An 11,528-nucleotide genomic window follows, 5' to 3' on the forward strand; every position below is an offset into this window, starting at 1 on the left:
AATATTCTCCCTCATTTGTCAATGTCTCTCATTTGCTCTGCCTAATAAGTTCTCAACTGCGTAATACAGCCAGTTACTAATATGAAACATTTTTATCTGTGTTGAACAGCTACATTAAAACAGTTACAGGACCATAAATAGATTTCACTAGAGAATATAATATTTTGAATAACAATGGTTAATATCCTTACATTCAATAGATTGGCTCAAAATGGACTATAAAGGCATGATGTGCAAATGGAAATCAATGACAATGAAATGAATCATATTTTGACATTGTTATGCTTTTCTTTCAGGAGAACCCGTGCCACTTCCTGATGGAGTACTTCAAGGATTGCTCTCTCACTGTTCTATAGGTAGAGACACAAGCACCATGGAAGCAGAGGAGCTGTCAAACTCTACAGTCAATGGCAATGCATCAGATATCCAGCCAATCACACACAGTCTATGGGAAGTCATAACCATAGCAACTGTTTCAGCGATTGTGAGTCTGATCACAATAATTGGGAACATTCTTGTGATGCTGTCCTTTAAGGTCAATAGCCAACTGAAGACAGTGAACAATTACTATTTACTGAGCTTGGCTTTTGCAGACCTTATCATTGGCGTGTTCTCTATGAATTTATATACCTCCTACATTCTGATGGGATACTGGTCACTGGGGAGTTTAGCATGTGATCTGTGGTTAGCCCTTGATTACGTGGCTAGCAATGCCTCAGTTATGAACCTGCTGGTTATCAGCTTTGACAGGTACTTCTCCATTACAAGGCCGCTGACTTATAGAGCCAAGAGGACTCCAAAACGAGCTGGGGTCATGATAGGCTTGGCGTGGCTGGTGTCCTTCATCTTATGGGCACCTCCCATCCTGTGCTGGCAGTATTTTGTTGGAAAAAGAACGGTTCCTGCCAGGCAGTGCCAGATCCAGTTTTTCTCTGAGCCAGTGATCACCTTTGGCACGGCCATAGCGGCTTTCTACATCCCAGTTTCCATTATGACCATCCTGTATTGCCGGATCTACAAGGAAACAGAAAAACGTACCAAGGATCTGGCAGAGCTCCAAGGCCTAAACACTTCAACTGACACCAGCAGTGCCAAGCCCCAGAAGACCATCATCAGATCCTGTTTCAACTGCAAACAGCCTCCTAATTCCTCTCGGGAAAGGAACCAGGCCTCCTGGTCTTCTTCAAACAGGAGCAATGCTGCAAAGTCAGCAGCCATATCCAATGATGAGTGGTCCAAAACCGACCAGGTGACAACCTTCAACAGCTACGCCTCCTCTGAGGACGAGGAGCGCCCTGTGTCTCCAGGCATCTTCCAGACGTCATACAAGAACCAGACCTGTGGGCAGAAGGAAAGCGCAGCCACAAGCGAAACTGAGCAGCTGAGCAGCAATGAAGAAGGCAGCTACTTCCCTTCCCCACCCAAGAGCAGCTCCCAGAAAAGCAAGAAGTGCGTTTCCTACAAATTCAAGCCAGTCCCCAAAGATGGCAGCCCCCAGGAGAGCAAAAACGGGGATACCAAAATGGCACCATCGTCGTGTTCCTCGGCAGAGTCTATGGGCGCCCCTTCCACCTCCTCCTCCTCAAAACCCATGGACACCAACCTGAAGAACCAGATCACCAAGAGAAAGCGAATGGTTCTCATCAAGGAGAAGAAGGCAGCCCAGACTCTCAGTGCCATCCTCCTGGCCTTCATCCTCACCTGGACCCCATATAACATCATGGTGCTTATCTCCACTTTCTGCTCTGACTGCATCCCATTGTCACTCTGGCACCTGGGCTACTGGCTCTGCTATGTCAACAGCACTGTCAACCCCATGTGCTATGCCCTCTGCAACAAGACCTTCCAGAAGACCTTCCGCATGCTGCTCTTCTGTCAGTGGAAGAAAAAAAGGGCAGAGGAGAAATTATACTGGTATGGCCCAAACCCAGCAGTAGGCAGCAAGCTAACATAATATTCAGTGATACAATTCACCAGACTTTTTCATCATTGCCCATATATTTCTCATTGAAAATACTTTGACATCTGAACTTGTGCTTGTGGTCAACTTCATGGATGTAACTGTGGAAGAAAAGAGGGGAAATGCGCCCAGGGTGTAATTGGTCTTTCTTTCATAATGATGTAATATCATAGCATTTGGCAATAATTAGCACCTGGGGTTACCAGTGGAATTGGTTACATGCAAAGCTTTGGTAATTTGTCATTGTTCTACAAAGCGGATAAAACAATTGTATTACAAAGTTACCTTCAGGTTGCTAATTAATACAGATAATAGTATATCAAAATATATGACTTTCTAAAGATATTGTGAAATGCTCCCTGTTCATGTCTATTTATTTTTACTTTCATCTGTACCAAATGAAAAATTACAAGGATATTACCAGATGTATATTTTTCGAATTCCTATTAGTAGTGAATTCACAAGTGTTTAACATTCGCAGATATTTTCTCCTCTCGCTTGTACTCAAGGGCTAACTTTGTTTTCACATTTGCAGATTTTGGAGGTGTTACCCTGTAAGCACAGAAAGCAGCTTTGTCTACAATCATCCTGTTTCAGTGTCAGCTGGAGACCAGCAGCCTTTTCACGATTGTACATGCTGATTTTAAAGGCCTTTTTCACTTGTGCCATTTTAAAAGTACTGTACTGCTCATGTCTCCAGTGTGTCACGTGAGTCATCTTTGAATAAGTCACAAATTATGAAATATTTTTTCTTTATATAAAAATACACAATGACACACAAAAAAGATGACTAGACTGTCTGCCTCAAAGAAACAGCAAAGGCAGGAACTTGACACCTGAAAGTCCTGCAATGGAAGAAAAACTGCAGTCTCTGCATTTCACTTTTTTATCATGAAGTGCACTGCATTAGAAATGTCCTTTTTTAGACTGTGTGTTTATCTGGATTCGCAGACAGATGATACTCTCAGCAAATATGGAATCTCTCTTTTTTGATGGTACAAAATCAGCCTTGGTTCAGTCAGCCCTAGCTGACTAGCTAGGCAATATATCTGTTGACAGCAAGACTGCTTGCTGCCTGTACATATTTGTGTTAAAACTGTAAGGTGGAGAGGATATAAGTAATGCACTGGATATTCGCTTTTCTTTGTGCAATGTGTGTATCTTTAAGTTCTGTTATTTAGTTAATCTCCCATGTATTGCTTTGAAATATTATTTTGCCCTGTACTGTTCTCTTATCCCATTCACAGCATAATAATGAGGTTTACAGAATGATTGTTTGTGTACAGCTCTTTTTATTATGAATGGAGTGTGGGAAACTAAAGCTCAAAATTGAGAGCATCCATTTAATGTATTGTGTTGGAGGAAAAATCAAATAAGCCCTTTTGAGCTGTAAACAGAAAGCCATGAATACCATATATGCCCAAAACACTGCTCCTGACCAGTAACTGAAAACCTCATTTTACTGTGAACATTTCCCTTCTTAGACTTCCTTTTTATTTGTTTTTTAGTGAAACAATTTATCATACATGACACTAAAACAACATTCCAGTCGTACAGATCCATAAATAATATTGACATACTTTAACATCACACCTACAACACATTTTGATGTGCTGTTACCCATGATGCAGTGATCACATTTTCCAAACTTACTGTGATCTTTAAGGTAGTAAAAATTATAATCAATCTTGGAGATAATAAAAAAAAGAATTCAAAGATTGGGCACATTGATTCTGTATGTTCAACATTTCCCATGCATGTTTTTGTACTGATGAACTACACATGCTTTTAGGTCATTTGCAGTTGTTTTGAGACAAATCAGTCAATATTGACTTATCTTTTCTGTATTTTGTGACTGTGTGTTCCTGTATATTCTAACATTGAAATACATCTAATGTAATGTTTCAAAAAATGTATATGTACTGTTCTTTTCCTAAAAAAAGCTTTCTCCATTCTGGCTCTGCAAACACTACTTCTCACATTGTGCAATTCTTAATTCGACGTTTAATCAACTGGAAACCACAGATGGGTTTGGTGATGAGATGCTAGACATGATTAGAGGAAGGATTAGACAAAGTGATCTTCACCCAAAGTAGAAAAAAAAACAAGTTGCAGGGTATAATCTCAAAGGATGGCTGTTCATATTCCCCATGATCCACTTCCCCCGATTTCACCTCACGTGGACCAGTGCCATCACAGCTCGTCCTTCTGACAGCCCCCAGTGTGGATGACCTTAACCAGGTCAGACGGCTTCACCATCATCCAGGCATACTTGCAGAGATGCTCTTTGTTGCAGTCCTTTTGCCAGTAGATGACGTTCCGGCGGTTGAGGTTGGCCCCGGCGCAGGCATCGTACCACCAGCCCCCTCCCGGCACACCCTGGAACTCCAGCTTGGCGCAGTTCTGGAAATAGTTGTCATTGTCGCGGTCCTTGGTGGTGAACTTCTGGTTGTCATGCAGGTAGTTTTCTGTGTCTTGTGTGAGGGCATCCACTGCTGTGCCTCTGAAGAGGCCCAGACGGAGTCGGTACTGGGCCTCCTCACTCTCCAATAGGACCGGGTCGTATTCCCCAATTTTGGTGATGGCGTCTTTGTCCACCAGCTTCACCCCCAGCTTGTAGTGGCCGCTTCGGCTGGTGAGCTGGTGGAGGTACTCATTGCCCAGCCAGTGGTCGCCTGTGAGGGAACCGAAGCCCAGCTTGTATTCTTCCCAAGTGCGATCGAAGTCCACGCTGCTGTTGACGGTAATGTGCTGCACCACTGTCCATCCCCCGTCCTGCATGGCGCAATAGGCCATGATGAGGGACCCCTTTGGCTGGATCAGGTACACTCCATCCCGTGCCTGGCCCCCAGAACTCTGCCAGATCTCATAACAATCGCTGGGGAATTCTAAGGGACAAACAGCCAGCACCTTCAGTCTCACTATAAACATTTTAATAAATAGGGGAGACAAAATGGTGCACAAGACAGTTCTCTCTTTACTCAAAGAGAGCGCCATTCAACCACCGTGGCATGGAAAAAATTGCATTACTTCTTATTTTTAACCAAAGGGACCACAGTGGGTGCTGGATTACACTGTTAGAACGAATGTTTTTCACAACAACAGAAACTGTGGTTTAAGTCAGACTACGTAAACACATCTTGAGTATTTAACTGAAAAAGGAACAGAAAGTAGGACAACTGACTTTCAGAGTGTATTTCAAGGCTTAAATCTATCAAAATCACTAATGTCTACACAGGTTGGCTAGGGCCTCCAATCAACACTAAAAAATGCACCAATCACCAAGTCTTTTTTATCAGCAATATACAGTGAACACATTCAACCTTGCTCTAGTCTAGTGCCAAGAATTCTTAGTATCCCAGAGAACATATACTGCCACCTACTGCCTGAGATAGGATTTGCCTCTGTGCCACCCTCAGGATTCCAAAGTTTTTTTTTCCCTCAAGATGATACAGTTCAAAAAATAAATAAATAGGTAGGTAATGCATAGCACCAAACCATATACAGATTTTTTTTCCCCACTAAGTACTAGCTTGCAGCTAAATCATTGCTTAGTTCATTTTTCAAACCATGTGACCTACAGAGAGACAACCTGCATTGAGGTGGTTATGGGTAATCATGAAGTAAAATCAAAGCATAACTAATCAACATAGCATCCCCTAACATCTAACATGTGCATTAGTTTCAGCAAAGAGATTGCAAAGCAAAGAAATAAAAGTGTATCATACCCATAGCATTTCAGCCACTGACAACAGTACAGGAGCCATGTACTGTGGTGTATAGTGACGTGTTTTTGACATTGTATGAGTCATTTATTGTCCCAGATCCTGGAGTTTGAACTAATTGCCTACAACTCAGTATTCAAAACACAGCCTGGTATATCTTTCAGTGATATCAGTGAAGATAAGACACTACACAAGAACTAAACATAATACTGTATAGAGCTACTCGTTCAGGTGTGAATGCGTGGATTTCTGCTTTAAAGTAGGAGAAGCACTTGCAAGCATATTCAGTCTGCTTACCAGGTATTGTGCAATGCAGTTTTGCCAGAATAAACACGATGGAAACACCCATACTTGCCTTCGAGTCCCAGGTTGAGGACCAGTTTGTGCTCTTCAAGGGGGAGCACATGGACGTTCACTGCAGGGGCCAGTTCTGCCTGTGCCCCCATCACACAGAGAACAGATGCCATCAAAGCCCCCATCCAGCCTCTTAAACTCTTCCTATTACACTGCATGCTCCTATACTATGCAAAAAAATCAGAAGTGAAGGGTTAATGACAGTCAGTAACAGCTGCAGTGTATTCGTACACAAATAATTTATAATAATCTTTGTGCGTTATTTGCATCCAGAACCAAAGAAAATTTTTTTTGATGTTAAAATGTCATATTTTTAACCTTGGACTGTACCTGCTAGGATGTACCAGGCAGTTAGCAATGCATGGTAAATGAGAACTGTTCTGCCAAATTTTAAAACCTTGATTTTTAATAAAAATATTTTACTCATTTCTGTGACATTAACATCAGACTAAACATGACTAACAGATAAGAATAATTTGTATCAGCATGTTTCTTTTTCACAAAAAAGATTAGACTCATTCGTGTAACACAAAGAAAACAGAATAGAAAATTATCAGTGGACATATATATCACGCAATGACAGTCAAACACTTTCTTCCCTGTCAAAAGTGAGGGCACGAACCAAACAGACTTACCTGTCCTGCTTGCCCTGGAGTGAGTTACTTATTGAATGAGCTGAGGACTGCAATGGCACTCTCATTTGTACTGTACTTTGACTGCAACTTGACAGGGGAGAGCAAACACCACGGTCCAAGTTGGCGCTCCGAGACTCAGAGTCCAGCCAGGCCCTGCGTCTTCCACACACACAGCTCAAAAGCTCAACCCGCTGGACTTCAGCCTCCTCTTCACGTCACTCTGGGACACACCAAGGGTTAAAGCCTGCCTTTATCTGTGTCAGTGAGGCTGGTTACTCACTTCATGCAAATCTTGCTTGGGGCTGGCCGTCTACGCAAGGATACCTCGGGCCGCATTACAGCGCGCACACACATTACAACCTTTGTGCTTGTTGTAGTCACCCGGTTAGTTTGTTTGAACAAACAGATTGCAGAATGTGATAGGTCTGTACTCCACTGAAAGTGCTGCAGTCTTTTTTCAGAAGAGGAGTCTGAAAGTCATCTTTTCGTTTGTGGAATACTCTCTATTGTGTAATTGCACAAACCCTAGATGATTACACCAGACAGGAAGCACACGTAACTTTGTACAATTTTCCTGTGAACAGCTTTACAATGCATAGTCAGCTGGCATACTGCTTTTCAACACTCCATAAAGAGATGCATCCAGAACCGATCTGCTCAATATTGAATGTATTGAATATTTTAGTTGTGGAACACTCTAACAAATATTAAACAAATGTTCAAATAATTTTTAAAAACATGTTTAAAAATGTACACCATTTGTTAATGTAAAAAAATATTTTGCCTTTGTTTCTCAGGAATTGCCATTTTTATGCAAATTCCTATTTATTTGCTCAAATACTGAGGCTTAAGGTGGCTGTTGAAAGAAAAGAGAATCTGTCAATTGAGATGCATAATTTGCTATGAACAGCATGCTGTTAAAAGAAAAAAAAACTAACATTGCAACACTGAGATCTTTTGAGATCTTGTTCCTCATCCACTATATCTAAGTAGCTAACCTACCTAACTTCAGATTTCACACCACAAATGTTAAATAAAAACACTGAAAACTGCAGTAAGATCATTTGTTATCACCTTTATTTAAATATGTTTTTTGATGAAACATTTTTAAAATGAGAAAAAAAACAAAAACTTAAGTTCATTTTCATTCATAGGTATCTATCCCAACTCAGGCAAATGAATCTCTAGTTATATTAGCTCTCATTCAAGTAGGTGCAGTGTAACTATTCAGATAAATTCCAGAAGCAGCATAAAATATATACATAGTGGCAACGATGACCCCATGGAACACAAAAATTAACAGCATTAATTCATATTTAACAGATCAAAAGCTTCAAGGAAGTAAATCTTAATGTACTTGCATCTGAAAAACTGGATGGCATGATAGCTAATGTGCATTGGACAAATCGGATTGGATATTAAAACAAATTTCCATCAGGCATCCCCCACAAACCAGACAGTCAAAAACATTTGAAGGTGACAAAGACCGTTTCTGAAGTGTACACTGGATTTCTTCAGGCCAGGTATCTTTCCATTCATATCCTAAGAACTGCTGCAAGGACCAAGCATAACGCTACGATCCCACCCAATAGCAATAAAAAAGGGGTAACATGACCGCTGTTGTCACGGTAATGCCCAGTGGAGACCCCCCAGGTACGGAGGCGTTACTACCTCCTCTTCAGCGCGCCACTTTTGCCTCCCTTTCCTCCTCCCCCAGACTTGCCCGAGCTCTTGGAGGAGAAGAGTTTGGTCATGAACTCTGAGACATCTGGTAGCTCATGATTTGGGTTCAGCATATTCATCGACTGCTCCATCTCCTGTAAATGGAAGAAATCGCAAACGCTTTATAACAAATTGATTTTTTTATTTTATTTTGCTTTTTCTTGCCAGCTATGACATTTTTGTGACATACAAAGCATATTTCAAAGCACACAGCTGGACTTCATATGTGCACACTCGTGATGCACGTCATAAGTACAGAATTTGTCATGGAGGTCATGGATCGCTGGGAATTAAGAGATGCTTGTGTAATCTACAGAGTTACTGGCACAACTTTCACAAAAACAATACGAGTACTATCTTGGTAGGAAAAAAAAAAATCATACACACCACTTGTGTGATTTAAGAAATAATTAATTTAAAAATAACCTGTGAAACAGTGTTCAAAATACTATGTTCCTTAACATTCTTTTATTGTGCAACTTCCATGCTTTCCATGGCAAGTTTAATCAATATAGATGACTGGATATACTATGAGTACAGTGTACTGCAGTTTACCTGAACTAAAATCAAAGCTGGTTAGAAAGGCAACGACTCATTTATGATGCTGCATATCACATGCATAGTGAAAATCAACTCAAAGACTTTGCAAAGAGCCACACATTGAGCACACCAAATGAAACATAACAGTAACACAACACTATAGTTTTGTTGTCAAACAGACCAAAACTCTTTTTTGAGGCGGTCTCACTTTACTTGTTTTTGGTTACCTTGAATTTCCTCTGAAACGTACATTATATTACATTAAAGACAGCATGCCTGGTGTGAAATACTAACAAGGTGCAAACACGCTCCTGACTCACTACCAGTACACACATTTTGCAGCTGTTTGTATCTTGCTCACGCCATTTTAGTTCAGACATTTTGATTAAAACATCACCCTAGGAATATCATAATGGGCGTGAGTACATGAGACCAGTTTACCTGTACTGCATGTAAAAAATGAGCAGAGGTACTGGGCTAGAGGCTGATCTTACCCTTCTCATCTCGGGGTCGTTGGTGTTGACAACTTTTGGTAGGAGGACAATAATCAGCAAAGGAAGAACCATCATCATAACCTGGGTAAAACAAAATCCACAGCATTAAGGGAAAAGAGACTAATACGACCTTACCATCTCTCACTGGACGGGCAATCAGAGTGGCTGACACAACTATTTTTATCCTGATCAATTATTAAATATAGATCATACCATTGGGTTCATGAGGAAATCAGTCCAGCCCCATGTCTCGCGCTTCATGAAGTATGAGTGAGGCCCGTTGGACCTCATCTGCAGGGGGTATGGCTGCCTAACCACCTCTGAGGTCTTAATGTAGTTCACTAATCGTGCCCTGCGTTTCAAAGGACACAGATTTTACCACCCAAAATCAGCGAACATATGACCGTAGCACATCTTTCACCTCTCCATTGCGAAGCAGTTAGCAAATAATTCCGGAGATTTTCCGTATGATATAAATACAAAAACATTAATCTATTAAAATATTTAAAATCTGAAAATCTGATTTTTTTCTTAACATAGGCTATGTTGTTTAATTTGAAGCACCCATTTATTCTGAAGCTTGATTGGTTAAATATTCTGGGACTTACAACAATTCACTTGACAACTAATCAGTATTATTCAAATAAGTCAAATACCAGCTCTGTGACAATTAATTTTTAATAACAGCTATATAAAGTGCTATCGGACATACGGTCAGACATTAGTGCAACGCTTACTGTAGTTGCCTAGTTACCTACCTCATTTTCCCCTTGGATGATATATCCACGCGAACTGGTTCGAATCTGTAAACTGGCGACACGATCTCGACAACATAGGAGCCTCCCGAGGGAACATCATTTACGGCGAAGCTTCCATCCGTCCTGTGGAGAGCAATCGCAGAATTCGTATCGCATGATGTTGCACAGTAATGTAGCCTCATGCTAACACTGCAACTGATCTCACAGGCGAGATGCTATCTTCAGTCTAAAAGCTACACATATTTGAGCAGACTAGCTAGCTAACTCAACATCACACAGGCTATTAAACTGCAAACAAATGACACCTATTTTTCCTTTTTATTTAAATCGAACCTGAAAAAGCCAACGTATTCTTCTCCTTCCACAAGAACTCGAGCCGTGGAAATCCAGTCCTGTGCTTTAACTCCAGGCACAACTGCCCGGCCTTCGATTTTGAACCCATCTCCATTTGTTTGCGTTGCAGCACTTCCAGGCCCCGATTCCATATCACTGAAAGCATTACAAATCGCAAACAAAGAAGAAAAAACGATCCATGTCCGTGAGACGCTCCACTGCGGCAACATTCTAAGGTCGGAATACGGCTTTCGCCGCTAACGTTAAAATTTCGTAATAGCGATGTTTTACTTTAAAGCAACATAAGGACCTGAAGGGACTGTCACCATTTGCTGAAGCACCTCTTTCCCAGCCACCGAATCACTATGCTACGTCATGTGCACTAACGTACAACGAAACTTTATTGACAAACCCGGAAGTCAGCGAAGGTCCTTCCTCTGTGAATGGCGTCGAGTCGATCGGTTAGCAGATAGGCAAAACATTTTGTCGTCACCCGTAGCTTTATAGTTTTCCTAGATCAACAACCGAACTCTCACTAAGAATATACTAATACACGTATTTGTTATAAATAACACTCATGGGCGTTGACGTCTCATTGCCGTACGCACCATGATATCAGGTCAAGCTCGAGGTCAAGATGAATTAGCCAACTACAAACCTGAATTGTCAAGATGGTATTAATGACGGCCATAATTACAGATTACATACTGTGATGTCAAAACTACATTTTCAACAGCATATGCAATACTTCTGTTGTTATTGTTATCTGTCCAACCACTGTACTGGCAATCAATTCCTTGTCCTTGCATGAATATGAAACATTTTCAAACACAGGCATTTCAAATTTATTTAATAATTGATTAAAATAAAATCTTATGTACATTTTACAGTCAAAGATTTTATTCATGACTAAGCACATGAAAAAAATGTTCTAATAACTTAAGACAGCTGTAGTTCAAGTTCTTCATTCTGAGGGCCTGGCGGGGGGGGGGGGGGGGGGGGGGGGG

The 11,528-nt window shown here is 41.0% G+C and overlaps 3 protein-coding genes across 4 annotated transcripts; 1 reads left to right on the forward strand and 2 right to left on the reverse strand.

Annotated features, from left to right (window-relative positions):
* Positions 1 to 373: 373 nt before the first annotated feature.
* Positions 374 to 1,968, forward strand: chrm5a (cholinergic receptor, muscarinic 5a). The gene has a single exon (XM_036542594.1). The coding sequence runs from the start codon at positions 374 to 376 to the stop codon at positions 1,952 to 1,954; it is 1,581 nt and encodes a 526-aa protein (XP_036398487.1). The 3' UTR covers positions 1,955 to 1,968.
* Positions 1,969 to 2,556: 588 nt separating this feature from the next.
* On the reverse strand, positions 2,557 to 6,838 carry zgc:194887 (uncharacterized protein LOC571819 homolog). Of its 2 annotated transcripts, none has more exons than XM_036542778.1 (3): positions 6,675 to 6,838; positions 6,041 to 6,201; positions 2,557 to 4,848 (listed from the first exon to the last, which is right to left on the reverse strand). In XM_036542778.1, exons 1-3 carry the CDS (start codon positions 6,737 to 6,739, stop codon positions 4,154 to 4,156), a joined length of 921 nt encoding a protein of 306 aa, XP_036398671.1. In that variant the 5' UTR covers positions 6,740 to 6,838; the 3' UTR covers positions 2,557 to 4,153. The 2 variants fall into 2 exon arrangements, with proteins under 2 accessions (XP_036398671.1, XP_036398672.1); XM_036542779.1 differs by having other exon boundaries at positions 6,041 to 6,206.
* A 1,016-nt stretch (positions 6,839 to 7,854) lies between these two features.
* LOC118787178 (ER membrane protein complex subunit 7-like) lies at positions 7,855 to 10,887 on the reverse strand. Its single transcript, XM_036542643.1, has 5 exons — positions 10,522 to 10,887; positions 10,189 to 10,311; positions 9,644 to 9,782; positions 9,431 to 9,511; positions 7,855 to 8,491 (listed from the first exon to the last, which is right to left on the reverse strand). Exons 1-5 carry the CDS (start codon positions 10,749 to 10,751, stop codon positions 8,342 to 8,344), a joined length of 723 nt encoding a protein of 240 aa, XP_036398536.1. The 5' UTR covers positions 10,752 to 10,887; the 3' UTR covers positions 7,855 to 8,341.
* Positions 10,888 to 11,528: the final 641 nt, after the last annotated feature.

The sequence above is a fragment of the Megalops cyprinoides genome, chromosome 12, assembly GCF_013368585.1.
Source record: "Megalops cyprinoides isolate fMegCyp1 chromosome 12, fMegCyp1.pri, whole genome shotgun sequence".
In the NCBI taxonomy this organism is placed as follows: Eukaryota; Metazoa; Chordata; class Actinopteri; order Elopiformes; family Megalopidae; genus Megalops; species Megalops cyprinoides.